The sequence below is a fragment of the Argiope bruennichi genome, chromosome 9 (genome assembly GCF_947563725.1).
Source record: "Argiope bruennichi chromosome 9, qqArgBrue1.1, whole genome shotgun sequence".
Taxonomy (NCBI): domain Eukaryota; kingdom Metazoa; phylum Arthropoda; class Arachnida; order Araneae; family Araneidae; genus Argiope; species Argiope bruennichi.
The window spans coordinates 13,530,169-13,549,116 of NC_079159.1; the positions used below are offsets into that span (position 1 = coordinate 13,530,169).

General features: G+C 32.0%; 1 protein-coding gene across 1 annotated transcript in view; it reads left to right on the forward strand.

The window, feature by feature from the left end:
• Positions 1 to 18,948, forward strand: part of LOC129984467 (transmembrane protein 64-like) — a 65,947-nt gene that overhangs the window by 35,620 nt on the left and 11,379 nt on the right. The window contains exon 2 of the mRNA XM_056094354.1: positions 16,389 to 16,550. Coding sequence (XP_055950329.1) covers positions 16,389 to 16,550 — 162 coding nt within the window. The remainder of the gene's footprint in view (positions 1 to 16,388; positions 16,551 to 18,948) is intronic.

The following is an 18,948-nucleotide window of genomic DNA, read 5'->3' on the forward strand; positions in this document are numbered from 1 at the left end:
GTTCCTAAGCTCAAATTCGATTTTCAGATACAATTAACCTTATGCCTATGGATTTATCGCCAAAAATATCGCCAAGGCTCACACAGTAGATTCAGTTAAAAAAAAAAAAATTCACGCCAAAAATTAATATTTCGTTACTATTCTGCGCCAAGGCCATACAAGACGTTTTCTGGCATGACAAGTTTATTAGAGAGTATATGATAAAGATTTGGTGGACACTACTCCCGTTGGTTAATAAGCATTATCCACCAAGAATGTGAGAACGTTGCAGTTAGCACTATAGCAGTCAGACTGAACATAGGAGTGCAATCAATCAATTTGACGCCAAAAGTTAATATTTCGTTACTATTGTGCGCCAAAGCCATACAAGACGTTTTCTGGCATGACACGTTTATTACAGAGTATGTGATGAAGTTATTGGGGACACTACTCCCGCTGGCTAAAAAGCATTATCCACCAAGGATGTGAGAACGTTGCATTTGGAATTATAGCAGTCAGACTGAACATAGGAGTGCAATCAGTCAAGGGTATTTTCTCATGTACGTATGTACTGAGGGAGATCACTGTTGTTGCTAAAAAATTCGATATTAAGATTTTGATGACTCTTCTAGTTTTTCAAATTGCTAAAACGTTGTTATGACGATTTGGTTGTTTACGTTTATCATCAAACAGACGACTGCGGTTGCTGAGTGGTGGAAAGTATAAAACGATGAGCTGGTGACTGGGAAATAATAGGGTTGAAATAAATAAAATTATGTTGTACTTGGCACATTTTTTCCTTTTTTTCATCATTGATATAATCGCAATATCACGAAGGAACGAGACGTAGCCAGGTCTGGTAAATTTTGATGCTCGCCTATCTTGAACTTAACAAAATAGTTTGTAATGACGAAATTCTTACCGATTCACCAAATCGACTGAGCCAAGTTACATTAATGTCCGTTCATGGCCGATGATATCTCAAAAATAGAAGGCGAGAATAGTGAAATTTGGTGTATAGCCTTTTCATTCGAACTTTAGTTCTGTGTCTAGTTTTGAGCTAAATTCTTTAAAGGGTATCTGTCTCTCCGTCTGTATGCACGTGATTCCAATAATTTATAAACGCGAAGAGTTAGATGGATGACATTTATCATAAGACTTTATCGCCAGAATTTATGTTCTATATCAAAGTTTGAATCAAATACATCGCCATGTTGGCTATTCATCAGCCTTTGTTAACCGAATTATCTGTCTTATGACATAATTGAATTTTTGGATGTGATTCAATTATCGTTGTCATTTGTCAAATTTTGCACACTGTCCGTCAAAGGTAAAAATTTCTGTTACGAAATGTGCGCTCTTTTTCTATAAATTATATGATAGATTTAAATTCAAAAACAGGCCGGGATAGCCTGGTTGGTAGAGCGTCGGATTCGCGTCCCTTAGGTTGCGAGTTCGAACCCCGCCGGCCGAAGATTCCCCGCGTGCTTGGTGGCTGACGCGCGTTAAATCTGTCGTGGTCACAAAATCCTCCATGTCGAGAGTAATACCACTGGGGGTACTGGATCAGGGGTGATCGTTCTCTGATTCAGGTCTAAATTACGATATGTGAGTAAATGATATGTGTGAATGAAGTCCGCCCCGTAAAACGGGTTGTGTCGTGTATGTAGCTAAGTCGTTCTCTTGGCCCTTGATGGCGCTACTATAGAAACAAGAGGCGCTCCCCCTTAGGCTAAAATCGGCTGTCTTCGAACAGCGGGCTTGTCCATGGCAAGTGCCATAAGAAACAACAACAACAAATTCAAAAACTCTACATATAATGTGCATCAGACGTATTTACTGTGGTTCTGCGAAATTACCCAAAATTGAATATATCCCTGAACATGTAATTTACGTTTTCAATCAATGTGCTAAATTTTAATTAAAGGAAATTGTGGTTTTAATAATGATATGCGGGCGTTTCGCCTTCCAACATGTGCAGAAAAAATGATGTAACAAAATTTTATCTTATATAAAAAAAATGCATCACTTATACAAATAAGAATGTCACATAAATGAATATACAATTTTATTAATTTTGTTACAATAAGGAAATTAATATTTAATGGCAAAACATTTGCCTGAACCACACTTTTTAATTTGTCACAGTGTTTTTTTTTAGTTGCTTCAACTGAAATTTTGGACAACTCTAGACTCTTAAGATCTTCCCCTAGACATTTTCTTGAGATTTTCTTTACTTGGCACATCATGTTCATGGATGTATTTCTCCAACTTTCTATTACATTTAAATCTGGAAATTTGGGTAGCGTGTGTGGCTGTTGCTAGTAATGGTACAGCAAGTATACCTTGACAATCATTAATTATGCTTCGAATCGTCTTGTTGCAGGTTGAAGTTTTATCCTTGTCCAAATTTATAGGCACTTTTTTTTTTTTGTAAATTATTCTTTAGAATGTCAATATTTACCAATCTATCCGAAATGCATGCCATCAATGAAAACAAGCTCTCCCACTCCATTTGTTGTCATACAACTCCAAACGAGAACTGTTCTACTCATACTTAACGTCTTTATTGTGTTCTCAGGATCCAGTTCTTTTCCAACTTCCCTCCACACTTTATATCGTCCAATACTCCCATATAGATTAAATTTGCTTTCATCAGGCAAAAGAACACAGCTCCAGAATGATTCCGACTTTGAAATCTGTTCTTTTGCGAAAAAAAAAAAAAAAAGAGCATCTCTATTCTACAGGCGCAACTAATGAGCAGCTTCCGTATTGGAGCACGAAGTCCTGCATTATAAAGAACACCTTTAACAGATTCAACTGAAAATTTTTCTCAGTTGTTGAAAACATCGATGATGCAAGTTTTCAGGCGCTTAACTTTGGACTTTTTTTTGAACTCAATGTATAATTTTTCACTTTGTTGTAATACTTAAAATTTCTTTACGTCCATTTATTGGCCGCACATCCAGGCATCTATATTTCTGTAGGATTTGTTGGACACAATCATGACTTTTCCCAATCAATAAAGCAATTTTCCTAAGAGATTTCACATCTTTCGACCACTTAATGACTAAACAACATAAATTCTCAAAAGTTTCCCTCCTAGAATTCATTACTAGAATTTCTATGGCGATAAAAAAAAATAATTGCATTTGTAAAAAATTAATATTACGTTTATAAGCTCTGAAAACAACTGTAAAATGCTTTAAAAATTTTTTTCAAAAAGTAAAAATAAAAAGATGATTATCTTACAAATTCTTGTGTATCCTCAATTTTGTGACTTAAAATTTTGTGTTTATTTTGTAATATTCAATTTTATGACTTAAAATTTTGCATTTATCACATGAAATTTATATAATTAAAATAATTTAAAGACTTCATATTTGTTTTTTAGCCTAATATACTTCTTTATGTATACTTGAACTTTTCTGAAAATGCTAAGCTTAAATAATAAGATTGTGTTACATTTCCACACCTTTAAAGAAAAGAGTGATTGGCGTAGACTGGATTTTAAAACCCATTGTACTATATCTCTAACCCACAATCTGCTGAAACCGAAATCATGCGTCTTTGTTAAGAAACAAAATTTCAATCTACGCTTCGACTTCGCCTGAGCTAGAAATATCTTCCAAGTTCATTAGCCTGGCTTGTTGCCTGATCACTTTCTGAAAGCAATGAAGCTTAAAGGAAATTTAAACGCTCTGGAAAGGTTAAAATTAGCATTGCTAAAAAGCTTTTCAACTCAAAGGAAAAGTGATGATTCGCGTACTTGTCAGTGAAAGTCAGTGAATAAGTTTGGAAAAAAATAATACCTAAACTTTCAGTTTAAATTACGTAAATACTTCCATTTTTGTCAAAATTTATTATTACTTTTTATCTTATCTGACAGATTACATAACAGGCAGATTTTTTATTATACTTTTTTACTTCTTCGTACACGTAGTATAGAGTAAGTATAGTAATCGTCATAAAATTCGAACTCAAGATTTGCCTCGTTTTAGACTTCCGTTCGAGAAACACATTTTTGGAAAATGTCCGTCTGTCTGTCTGTGATAAATATAACTCAAAAACACTTTGATCTAGACGGGTGAAATTTGTTATACAGTCTTTATACCAAATTTGCAGATTTCTATCAAATTCTGAGAAAACTTCACTCATTGGAAGTCTGTCTGTCCTTCTGTTCGAATATAATTTAACCTGATAACTGCAAAACGAAAACAGCTAGATAGTTGAAATGCGATATACAGTATTGGCATCTATAAAATTGGCATCTAAATTTTGAGCAAAATTCAATGCAGGATTGACCATATATTTGTCTGTACTTTCAGAAACACCTAAACGTGATAACTCAAAGACACACTGATTAAATCTATCAAATTTTGTATGGGATTTCGTAAGTACAAATGTAGTTCTGTATCATATTTTTGTTTCAATAAGTTGGGTAAAGCGTATCTAGAACATGAATTCGATTTTCAGGTACTACTAACCGCATGTCAGTAATTAGTCGCCAAAAATGAAACGATAGATTCAGTAAAAATGTTCACTTCACGTCAAAAAAATAATATTTCGTATGCCAATGCCATGCAAGGAGTTCTCTGGGGCAACACCTTTATTAGAGGGTGTACGAGAAAGTTTTGGGGGATCACTTCCTTTGGCTTAGATTTATTTCTTCTTTTCAGTAATTTTTACTAAAGTCACAAATTTGGTAAAATTAATCTGCCTTAATTGTAATTATTATCACTCTATGTTGAATAAAAATCGAAATAAAAGTCATTATTAGATGACGCATTTAGCATTAATTTTTTTCAATTCCTCCTATTAGTTCACATTCTCCCTATATATTATATATTTATACATCTTGTTCAAATTTTCAATCGTTAATAAAATACTTTTTATTCATACACTCAAGTTCAAATACATTTTTTAAACTTGTAGTGGATGACGCTTGATGTTAATACAATTTTTTAAAATATTAATTAATTAATTAAATTTGTCCAGTAATTTCTATTTCGTCCGCAATGTCGCCAAATGGTCGCCAAGCTCTGGGATTACTGATGAGACACCCGATCATAAATAATATAAGATATATATAAATAATATAAGAAAATAAGTAGGAATTGACTTAATTTTTTTTTATATATATATTACTTGTTTTAATGCAAAATATATCTTACATTTATTCCATACAGATACGGAAGCGAACCATTCCAAATAATTTTGATAATTCATAAATTAGTAGTTAATATTTTAAATTATCACTAATTTTGTCAGTATAAAGTAGCACATTTTTTACTTTATATTTAAATAAAGGACTGAAGTAGATCAAATAAATTTTTTTTTAAAAATAAATTTCAATCTACTTGAATGCCGAAATAAATAAAATTCTAGGAAAACCAAGTTTTGTGCGATTTTTTTTTAATAAACAAGGATATTTTATTACAAAATAATATTTACAGAGAAGGCAAGGGATTTTAAGTGACTTTTAAATTATTTTTATCTGATCTCAATTATACAAACAATTCCTGATTTATGAAATAATTCTCTTTAAAAGAATTAAAATAATTAATGCTTTTATATCCTTTTTGAAAGTGTTTCAAAGAACGAATAAATTAATCATTAAAAGAGAATACGAATTATTCTCAAACTTTTAAATATAATTATGTTGTTTTCTGGTAAACCATTTAGATGTATTGTTGTGATTTTTACCGCTTTTTCATTGATATTATTACATTATTTATTGTTTTTTGTTAATAAAAGTTATATTTTTCTATGTATAAAGTTCGCTATTCTATGTTCGCTATAAGTAATTATCTTTTGTATTTAATTACCTATATAATAACTTATAGCACCACCTGATGGAAAACAGTGGCAATAGCTTTATTAGCTCTAAAACAGTGAGAGATTAGAAAAAAAGTGAATTTAAAAGATACAGAGCATCATCGATTTAATACAAAAAGACAACTTATGATCATAAATAAACGCTTAAAATGCTCATTTGTTTGTGGCTTCCGAGACTGTGACGTCAAGGAAGTTGACAAAAAGTAAAATAAATTATTAATTGGACAAAAAGATGGGCCCTCAACTTGATATCCCTCGTAATTTATGATCAAGAAGACTGTCGGTTTCATCCTTGCACTAGTTGTTCTTGCACGCAGACACTATACAGATTCTGCAAAATCGTTTCCAAAACACATCAGCTCAACGCAACTTGAACTCGTTACGCAAAATTTATGTATTATACAAATAATATGAAATATTGCACTTGTTCAACTGAAAGGAGATATCTTCTCATAATTGTATCTTGAAACTCTTGACCATGAAGCAATTTTCAAAAAAAAAATTTATATTGTCAGAGGGTTCTTTTTCATTGTGAGTGGCAACGCGGTTGTATCAGCAACGTTTTACTGCAGACCAGCATTCTTTACACATAACTATTCTGGAGGTTGTTAGACGTTTAAGAAAGACAAACTGTGTGATTAATAGACCTCCATCCATTCGACCGTTGAAAATAGGGCGGCAAGTACGGCCGGAAAATGTATTTATTATCTTTCACCTTCACAACCAGTAGCACAAGAGAGATAAATGAAAGCTCTCGAAAAGTCACGTTTAGAAAATCCTGGCTTATTCTTACAGGCCAACACCTCATCAGGCATCTGAACACGTACATGGAGAATCGTACACTTGGTGCACCATTATCATGTCGGATAAAGGTCCAACCAACATTTTTGACAGATATAATGTGGACGGACGAAGCACACTTTTCGAGGAAAGAAATGTTTAATAGACAAATCACCCGTTGCTGGGTACTGGAGAATCCAACATGTTCTGACGAAATTCGACATCAAATGTGAGGATATGGAATTTATACTAACAGGATGATCGGCCCAGTATTTTATCATGGAATATTAATTGCCACTCAACATTTAGTGCTTTTGCTGGACGTAAAACCAGATTTTTTTTAGAACTTCTATTCCCTCGATTCTTGAGTATATGATTTCACACAATGGTGCGCCTGCTTTCAAAATTTTATCAGTAAATGAATAATCATGTATGATAGCTTCCAAGAGTGGCCTCCACATTCGCCTAATCTGGCACCTATGCAATTTTTCCTGTGGAAATAAAATACCTCAAGCAGCAAGTGTATGCGACCCTCCGCCAACATTGCAGGACCATCAACTTCGCATGCTTTTGCCAGTGTGTCATTCTTATGCAACATGGAGCTCAAGGTAGGGTCCATATGGACATTGTAGCTGACAGAGAAAACTTTGAACATCGAAAATAAAAGTATCTGCTGATAGCTAATTGTTGCTATTTACTTTCTAGGAAATCGCAAACAAACAAATACGTATTTTAAGCTTTCCGTTCTAAGCATATACATCCATAAGGTGCCTTCTTGTACTAAATCGATAATGTTTTGCTACTTCATATTTCACTTTTTTCTTCTATTTAGTACCGTTTCCGAAATTATAAATTATATGACATGACTTTCTAGTAAAATGATAATTTAATTAAAAGTTCTTACGTTATTCGACAATATTCGATTGCTGTCAGAAGTACGTCACGGAACAAATGAGATAAATCCGATATTTTAGGAAAGCGGCAATTTCATTAATGATGTTGAAATTGTAACAAGAAATTGGTACAACAATAGTATATAAGGAATAAGAAGTTTTGAGTTTATTTCATGAAAATGAGTTTTATAAAATAAGTTTCAAATTGTACGCAGATATGATTTCATATCTGGAGCTGAGTGATTCACGTTGCGATATTTGTTATTTATTTTCTTTCTTTTTTTTTTCTTCAAAAAACGTGTTCGTTCATTCTAAGAAATAATTATAAAAGCTACTTAATATTTTATTGCTTTAACATTAAATTCTTGGTATATTTATTTCATTACAATCCAGCAGGCTTTCGAACTTACTGAACTATCACGTCTGTCTCTAAATTAGGGAAACAAATTGCTATAATTATTTTTATATCTTTGATCTTTTGTATTTTATATTTCCGACACCACTGCTATTTTTAATTTAAATTTCAGTACTCGTAATACTACTTGTATGATTAAAAAAAAATCATTCAAAAGCTCCACAAGATAAAATTTTCGAGGTTGGATTACCAAATTCGGCAAATAGTTACTTTCTGAGTAATAAGTGTTTACAGAGAAAAAGTTTTTTCAAGAGTTAATTAGATTTTTTAAGTTTTTTTCAGATTAATTTTTTATTATGTAAATATGTAAGAAATTTTATGCTTATCTTTTATTTTAATTATGGTTTATAATTGCGCTGCAACAACGTTTCAACCTTATGTTATGTATCTGGATGTCAGATGCTTATAACCTGATCAGTTATATTTGACAACAGTATTTTTATATGTTTTATAATTAATAGAATTAGTATTTTTGTAAATTTATTTATCAATTTAAGTAATTACAGTTTTTTAAATCGAATTATTTGTGACTTCCTTCCCCATCATTCAAACAATCCTAGGAGGGGTCACGGTGGTCTGTTGGTAAGGTTTCGGCTTCAGAACTGGACGATTTCAGGCTCGTAACCTGATTCCACCGAAGAACCGTCATGTAAGTTGGTCTGTGCATGTTAAATCCGTCGGGGCCAAACGTCCTCCCACTGGTGAGTGTGGATGTTTGGAGAAAGAATGCCAGCTCAGGTGTCATCGTCATCTGACCGCAGTTCAAAATTACCAGGTCCATCCGAAATAGTTCTAGTGTTGCTTTAAAGCGGGACTCATAATTATATAAAACGGATTTAATATTTTAAACGGACTTAATGTAACTAAACTAAACAAGCAACCCTAGTAGTTGCCTAGTCTGCCTATTCGGAAATCCGCTATCCTATAAAATTGTAAACTATGTTGCCAGTTAATTCCGGTTTCTTGATATAAAATAAAATTGGTTTTATTTCCTTTATTTTTTTTTATGAAAACAGCGTCTTATTATTTTTATTTATTTGGGAATAGTTTATTTTTAAAAGTGCTCCAAATATGCATTTTAGTACTAGTATATATATATATATATATATATATATATATATATATATATATATATATATATATATATATATATATATTTCTAAATTATATATATGTATATTTATGAAAGTTTGATAAACTGAAATATGGCTATTTAACTGAATGTTAAAAATAATACGTTTTAAAATAAATCAAAAATAAGGTAGAAGCTGAGTTTGTTATTTTCATTTAACATGAAAATAACAGTTCATGTTATTTTCATTTCATTCTTTGGCAATATTTTTAATATGATCATTTTTCTGAATAAAAATCATTTTGTAGCATGACTTTAATTTTTTTTTTCTTGAAAATAAATGCTATTTCATTATTATTTATTATGTGTTTTAAAATGCTTCCATAAGTTTAAATGTTCCATAGTTTAAAAACGGAAAACTAATAGTCATTTTTGAAATATAATTCAATTTACAATGACGTCGCTTATATAGTGATTCGACAGTTTATTTTTATTTTCATTCGGTATGATTTTATCGGCGCGTTAGTTAGAAATTAATAGTCAGAACGTTAAGTAATAATTTGCATAAAATATTGCAACAAAGCTACATTAAAAATGTTCATATCACTTTTAAATCATAAAGCATAAGATGAAAGAAAGCGATTTTCTTTTTGAAAACTCATGGTACGTTTTCCATTAGAAATTTTTATGTGTAAAAGTCAACATATGTATCGATATGTATATATTTATTCTAATATCACATTATAAAATATCATTTAGGTGATATTTTTGAAATTTTATCCAACAGTTTTTCATGGACTAACCAAAAATACTGTTCAGGGGTGTTTTTATTGAAATTTAATCCAAAAGTTTCCTATGGGCTGACGAAAACTACTGTTCAGGTAAATCAGCCTCTACTCCAAAATAAAGTCATTTAAATTCTTATAACAAATGGATCATTTGACTTGAAATTTAATACAAAATTGCAGTTTTATTTCTTTTCAACTTGATCACCTTCTTGTTATAGGTTATATAAAAATATTGTAAGAGTAAATGAATCTTAAATCCCTCTGTGTAAGTTGAGGGTGAATGATAAATTAAAATAAAACATTCAATCTATTTACTAAAATGAAATTTGGGTGGTCATTTTCAAACTGCCAGATTAAGAATACATCGAGTTAAATTTTCTAAATGTCCTATAAGCAATCCTCTATTAAGCTAATTACATCTAAAGCATATCGAAAAATACAATATACTCAGGAGTATCTGATTCGTGATTATCCGCCCTAGTTTACTTTTATCATAATTAAATGAGGAAGGCAAGGCGTCTATTAAATCATCTTTTAAAGACATTTTCAAAACCAAAAAATTAAGTTTTGACTCTTATTTTAGGGTTATATGTATACATTTTTGTGTATGTGTAATGTACACATTTTTCATATGTATATATCATGAATGATATGTACATATGTTTCATATGTATATATCATTTTTCATATGTGGTTATATGTACACATTTTTCATATATGTGTAATCATTTATTAGCGAAAAATAAAATCAGTTTGAGCCAATTTTCATAAGAATTTTAGTTCGGCATTACAGAATTTATGTTAAAATCTGAATAGTTTGTATCTTTTAACTTACTTTTTCTCTAATAAATTCTTGAAACTTGCAGTGTTGCATATAAACTACCAGTTCAAAGTCTTCTATTTTAAGTCGACACGCTACCGGCAACTGCTTCTATGATTCACCGGGCTCGCGGTTGCGTTCACGTTGAGATAAATAGTGGGCTAAGTACTCGATAAGAAGTGAGGCAGCGAGTTTTGGTAAAAAAACTTTGTCTTCTGATATTGGTGGACAAAGAAATGAATCCATACAACTCCGGTCAATCTGTTTTTGTTATTCGCCCAGTTCTTCCGCTACATTAGGTCAGATACTCAGGAGTGTACTGTATACTCAAAATGATTTAATCAATTCTAGCGTTTCTGGTTTCTTTTCTACTTGAACATTGTTTACCTTACAAATCCTGCAGTAATAAATGGGCTTCTTCTCTTTTAAGCGGGCGAGTTTTCAGTTAATAAAAGAACCAATTAGGGATGATAAAAGGACAAAAATTATACTAAAACATGTATCATTTTAATAGAATTTAAGCATATTTCTGCAATAAAATGATTAAAATAAACACTGTTATTGATATAATATGGTTTCTTTTCTTGTCACTAATGAGGTTAAAACCAGATAAATAAGATTTTGTGAGAAACTAAAATATTAATAGATGTGTAAAAATGTTTTTTTTTTATAAATACGGGAAATTTATAAACGAAAATATAAATTTTTAAATCTTTTCACTGTAAATTTATTAGTTGATTGAGAATCTTGAATTTTGTCCTTAAGCGGTTCGTCTTACTGAGATTGAAGAACCAAAGAGAGTGGCCACTTTGAAACTTTCTCACACATACTGTAATAAAAATGTTAGCCCGCTTCCCTATGGCCCTCTGGAGATAGCCATGCCTCCCTCCGCATAAAATTTTGGATCTTAGACAAGGCCGTAACGCCATGAGTGCTCAGAATTTTATTATTTGTGTTCCACATAAGAGCTTTTTTCCCTCGTAGTATAGTAAAGAAAATTTATATGTATTTGGATGCGGATTTTTTTTTCACCTATTGGAACAAAACCTTGTAATAAAAAGATTATAAACTTAAATTCGCTACGTTTTTTTTTTTTTTTTTTTTTTTTTTTTAATTTTTGCTTTCAAATGCGTACAAAAGTGCGGATTGGCGGGCAGCTCTTTGATTCAAAATGTGATAAGAATCTACTTTTAAATGCTGAAATTGTAAATTAAACTTAATTTAATGAAGTCGTTACATTTTTGAATAATTGAATTAATTAGTGAATGAATATATTCAAAAATTCGACGGAAATCTGCAAATGGACCTACAAACCACATTTCATTATTCTAGTTTAAAGCGTCTTTGAGTGTCTTATAATTAATGTTTACCCACAATCAGACGTAATTTCAACCCCAGTGTTTGAGTTCCCCGACACTTTCTCGCATACTATCCGATAAAAATCTTAACTTCCGCCACATAAAATCCTCCTTCCACCGCATAAAATTCTGGACCTAGGCCTCGAATTCTTTTCATGGCATTGATGAAAAATAATTTCGAAATATAGATCCAAAAATTAGCATTTTTACTGAATCTTTCACTAGAAAATTTAATTTTGGTATTAACTGACCCTCTTTTTGCCGGCCTATTAACACCTAAGTTTGACACAAATCTTTAGTTATATTCATGAGATAACATAACGAATTTCATTGATTTTTATCTTTGCGTTTTATGAATTACCTTATTTACATGCATGCGGAAGTGCAGACAGACAGACAGTCAACCCTTTGACAAATTTGGTTCAAAATTTGACGATAATCTATATTCTAGATGCTAACCCTACATACCGAATTTTATCTACTTAACTATTTGTGTTTTACAGTTATGGAGTTCACTTGTTAATTTTTCCCCGCCTGCCGAAGACTCTCCGTGTGTGTGGTGACTGACCCACATATAAATCTGTCGTGGTCACAATGTCCTCCATATAGAGAGTAATACCTATGGGAGTACTGGATCAGGGGTGATCGTTCTCTGATTCAGGTCTAAATTACGATCTGTGGATGAGTGAATGAAATGCATGAATGAAGTCCACCCCGTAAAAAGGGTTTTGACGTGTGCGTAGCTAAATCGTGCTCTTGACCCTAGATGGCGCTACGGAAAAAACAAGAGACACACCCTTGGCTTAAAATCACTGACTTCTAAAGTTAGTGGGCTTTCTATGACAAGTGCCATTAGAAACAACAACAACTTTTTAATTCTTATCTTCTATTTCTATCAAATCTCGCCCAAAATTTGATAGAAATCTACAAATTCCGTTGGAATTCCACATATCAAATTTTACCTGCCTACTTCAAAGCATTTTATTGTTATCGTATTCATGAATAGACATACAGACATAATGCCAAGAACATATTTTTCAGACCAATAACAAAAAGTTCTGAACCATGGAGATTCGTCAAAACTTTGAGTTTTTCTTTTCTTTTCTTTTCTTTCTTTAACATTATTTTTGTTTACTTTTTTATTCGTGAAAGTAAAAAATATATAAGTTTTGACTTCTTTCTTTTATGATTTGCCTTTTGTGTGTTTAATAATGTAATCGATATTCAGCTCATAATGTTATACAACAGTTGCCATCGTAAAGTCATTAAATACAATAGTCATATTACTGGCGTGGAGACCTATTTGTGGAATAAGCGGCATTTCAGTTCATTTATTTAAAGAACTATTTACTTTCCTGTATTGATTACCAACCGTTTGAGTTATTTTAAGCTAAACTTCGCTTTTGACTTTTTCGCTCATTATTCTTTAAACCTCATTAACCTGATTCAAACTGAATGGGGCTCTCGTTAGCGCTCAAAGCCAGTATCTGAAACGAATTTATAACAGTTCATATGATAGTTATATGTTTTCTTTAAGATAATTAGCTTTCATGGCTTTAAAAATATTAATTTCGTTATTTAGAGATAGTCAGTCATTAACTGAAAGAGAAAAAGAGACGATCTTTTTAATTTAGTTCTCTAATTATTTACTTGAAATATATTGCATCCTGTTGAAATGACAACAAGAAATGACAGGAGGTGTTCGGAGTCCTGTAGCGTGTTATGTACTGGACGAAATATAACAAAATTTGGCCACCATGCACATTAAAATATGCGGTTTCGATTTACCGAGGAAAAACAATTAGTACCAAAAAACGCCGATAGGAGAAATCCTGGCGCTGCAAGAGCATAATATGTGGCAGCACTGCTGATAACCTGCTTATCAGCTATCGCCTGATCCATAACGGCAGTTGCAATTTCTTCAACTTGTTCCTGCTTGATAACTTTACGTCCTTGGCCTGGTTGCACACCAAGAATTCTTGTTGTTTTAAATTTTTTGCAAATATTCTTCGTAAATTAGTTATGGTCATCGGTCCTGTACTTAACTGTTTTAACCGCCGGTATTCACGAAGAGCAGCACTGGCATTTTCATCTCGCTGATAAAACAGCTTGACTAATAAGGCGCGTTCAAGTAGTGACAACGCAATCGGCAGGCGAATTCTTGCAGAATGACATAAATTCCGCAACCCTTCGTTTTCTCTTCGATGTCACGTCACAAAGCACCCGTATGAGCAAATTACATAATAAAGTATTCGATCGCAGCGCCGGGATTTCCCTTATCGGCGTTTTTGGTACTAATTTTTTTTCTTGATAAATCGAAACCGCATACTTTAATGTGTATGGTGGCCAAATTTTGTTATACTTCGTCCAGTAAATGACACGCTACAGGGCTCTGAACACCTCTTGTTATTTCTTGATCACCCTGTATTTGGAATTATGTCTGTCTATGATCACTAAAAAGTTCTGAGCGTAGACAAATGAAATTTGGTATATGGTCTTTATATCAAATTTATAGATTTCTATGAAATTTTGAGCAGCACCATTCAGAGTAATTCACATTCACGGATCCCATTCAATCATTCATCCATTCACAGTTGTTTGTCCTAGGCTGTCCTAATACCGGTGAACATGATAAGTTCAAAACAAAAAAGCTAGCTGAATAAAATTTGGTGCACATATTTGCTCTCAAATGTAGAAAAATTTTGTATAAAATTTTGAACCAAATTCGGCAAGGAATTGACGTTTATTTATGTAGATGTCCAAATACAAGTGAATACGATCATTACAAAATGCTGAGGACTTTATAGATGAAATTTATCTCATAATTTTAACATCAAAAGTATGTATCTGTTTCAGATTTTAAACCAGATTCGTATGAGACATGACTGTCAATCTGTCTACATACTCGTGTATATGTAAATGCAATATATGAAAAAATTCAAGAACTTAGGCAAGTTACATAGAAATGGAAAAACAAAGCTGAATCGCATTGGAAAAAAGGTCTAGAAAGCCCCATGAATCAAGTTGAGGATAAATGATGATACAGAAATGACAAGCTATTTTTTAAATAGTAGTTGCTACCGGCTTTATTTAACGATACTTTATACTAGGATATTAAGAAAATCATCTTCGTTCGCAATCAGGGTTTAACATGTTGACTGCCGCATTTCTCACCTGTGATTCACATCTTTTATCTAAATATATCAAACCGTCCATTTAATTAATTAAAAGGTTCCTTATCTAAGAGTCATCTAATTAGAAAAATGGTTCGAATATCAGATGTGTTTCGTGGCATTGAACGTCATTTCAACTGCAGGATTGGCGAGCAGTCCCCCTTTTTTTTTTCAGCAGATAACAGTGCCTTAAAGTGTGCATAATTTTAGAGCACATGTTGTGGACTTAAAAATTTTGGGCACATGTTGTGAACTTAAAAACTTTGAGCACAAATTGTGAACTTTGATGTGTATACGCACTCTTCTGGTGTGATATATCACTAAATAAAGAGTTTTATCACCTATTATTGGTTTATCATTTCTGAATCTTCATTTATCATCCAGATAATCAGGGTGGACTTTGCGGTCACACATTTATTACTATATGATTCTGTTTTGTGTTTCCACATTCTACTTTCCCTTTAAGTTTGCTTGTTGGATTTTGAATCATTCTGTAGAAGTGACATTCTTGCACAGTTCATGCGCTCATCCAGCTCAGCGATGAGTCTTTACTCTATTTTTATAGACGTCACATATAGGGATCGCGCCCAGAATCGCTGAAACGCTACTTATGTGATGATGGTCATATGAATGACCATCAGTCACTCGCTTCCATTTTCATTAAACATGTTTGGAACATTCTAGAATTGCGTTTATATTTATTCCCTGACTATCCTCTGAATCCAGCATTGATTCTCCGAACCACCACTGATGATCTTATCCTTGGCATGATACAACATTGCCTGGTATTGCCAAAGGAGGTAATCGTTTTCCACACTGACAAATTTCCAACAAGTCTTACTCATGTGTTACTTTGTATTATTTATTTACTTAATATTTTACCTGAATACATCTCGACTAATCTCTTTAATTACGCCCCCCTCTTATGATGTGTGAAAATCGTTATTTGGAATAAATTGCTTTCTGTTTCTCTTTGTTGCTTAATTTTTGGGCGCCAGCGTATAAGAACATTGGATACCACGTGATTGGTTACCCCTGTGATTAAAACCCACTTTCTAATTAGGTGAACCTTCTATTCAAAAGTTAAGAGATATTAAAAAAGCGGGTAATCTTATTAGCTGGTTCGAATCACAGATATAAATTATGATTTCGAACGTGTTAAGGAATTCACAAAAACTCATTTACATGAATGAAATATCGTATGCTTTTGCTCAATAGAACCTTTTTGTACCAGTGCGCTTTTTATTAATTTATTTTACTTTCTATTTTCAGATAAGCCCTGTGTGCCTATGGAGGTATGTCGGTGCCTCAGCTTTAGGTTTGTTTCCGACGCAGCTTATTAGTGTGTATCTAGGGACAACAGTGCGTTCCATGGAGGAAGTGTTGGTGGACGAGAACACAGCAACTGTAGGATACGGTGTCTTAATTTTGCAGGTAATTGATTTTCACTTTCACTACTTTATTGCATTTAAAAAGACGATGACGCTAATTGAATGTTATTATACAACCGGGTATGTTATTATACATTCGATAGGTTTTTGATTCATTTTTTTAAACAGTCATTCGCGTTCATTTCAAGCCATAGCAGTGATGTGATGTTACCATTTCATTTCACTTGTTAACCCGGTTATTTAGACCGAGTTCTCTATTCTCCACAGTTTCTGTCTTACCTATTAGATGATTGCCTGCTATGTATCATAATTCCTTTTTACTTACCCACTCAGCCTCCTATCGGCACAATGGAAATGAGCTGACAGAAGTTTGAACGGGTGGTAATCAATTTCCACTCTATTCCATGTCAATCCTTTGGCGTGGTAGTAAATGATAATGAATGTCCGAGTTAACAAATTCTACTTAAATATGTATGGTTCTTCCTGCAAAATTGAATCAATTCAGTCCGGTGCACAATAGATTCTTATACGATAATAGTTTTGGAATGCTACCTTAGAGTTTTTTGTAATGTTTCTCGATAACATATATTTTAACACTTGTCACCCCGAAAAGTAATGAGATGCATTAATTTGCGTATGTGTACATAAGTACTTCTTTTAGTGCCAAGAAGTACCAGAATGTCCGAGTTAACAAATTCTACTTAAATATGTATGGTTCTTCCTGCAAAATTGAATCAATTCAGTCCGGTGCACAATAGTTTCTTATACGATAATAGTTTTGGAATGCTACCTTAGAGTTTTTTCTAATGTTTCTCGATAACATATATTTTAACACTTGTCACCCCGAAAAGTAATGAGATGCATTAATTTGCGTATGTGTACATAAGTACTTCTTTTAGTGCCAAGAAGTACCAGAATGTCCGAGTTAACAAATTCTACTTAAATATGTATGGTTCTTCCTGCAAAATTGAATCAATTCAGTCCGGTGCACAATAGATTCTTATACGATAATAGTTTTGGAATGCTACCTTAGAGTTTTTTGTAATGTTTCTCGATAACATATATTTTAACACTTGTCACCCCGAAAAGTAATGAGATGTATTATTTTGCGTATGTGCGCATAAGTACTTCTTTTAGTGCCAAGAAGTACCAGAAATAGTTGTATCTTAGGAATAATTCTTAAAAATTAGTATGTAAGTTTTTCTATTGTAAAACTTTCATTATAATGATGACAGTCAGACTGGACATAAGTAGGGTTTATACAAAAACCGACTTTTTGGAAAACCGGTTTTCAAATTCCATATTTCCAAAAAACCGGTTCTTACCGGTTTTAGCCGGGTTTTGAATTTTTGTCAAAAAAATAGAATAGGTAAAAATATTTTATTTCATTTATATAAAATAACAAAAAACGAAATCAATATCAAAGCCAAAGTCAAAATATAACAAAATTAAGGATTACATATACATATTACTTACACAAAATAATGAAAACTCAAACAAAAATTTCAAATAATATTTATATTATTTTCACTAAATTTAATTTCTTCTAAGAAAATGAGATTTTTAAAAACATAAAATATCCACTGAACGATGGCTAAGTCTTGTTCTTATTGTGGACATAATATTGCCTGAAATTAAAAATACTCGTTCTCTAGCTACTGAACTTGGTTTTTTCAGTTTTCATGGCATCAAATAGCAAATCTGTTTTATTCTTTCATTCGTTGTCTCAAATAATAAAATTTCAGTTTTCAGTGTCTTTCTATTTGTAAGTTTTTCTTCAGGGTCTACAAGAAACTTATGAATTTATTTTTCCATAGCTTCTTTTAAAAAGCATTACTCTAATGAGTTGTTTCTTCGATTTGCTCTTCATCAGAATCGGTTTCCATATAAAAAATTGGAAATATTCTAGGGAATATCTTTCCAGATAACTTTTACAAAAAATTAACAAAATTTAATTTCTAGGCAATATCTTTCCAGATAACTTTTACAAAAAATTAACAAAATTTAATTTCTAGGCAATATCTTTCCAGATAACTTTAACCAAAAATTAAAAAAATTTAATTTTTACATAATAATATGAATTTATTAAACCAGTTTTCTTAATTTAAAAACCGGTTTTCAAATGTGACAAATTTACTTTAAAAAAACGGTTTTTTAAAACCGGGTTTGCAAAACCGTGAAACCCTAGACATAAGAGAGATAGGATATATATTAATATCTATTACAAAAGTGTATCCGATTTTTCTTTTAACACATTACCTACCGCTTTGTTAAAATTTTGATTTGATACATATTTATATTTGTTAATTTGTAGGCTGTTAATCTTTTATGTGTATTAGTCGGTTCGATTGTAATGATCTTTACTGAAACTGAACTTCAGAAGTAATTTAATAATTATTTAATAAATGACAATTTTTTTAAAACACTCTGAATATTTTTGT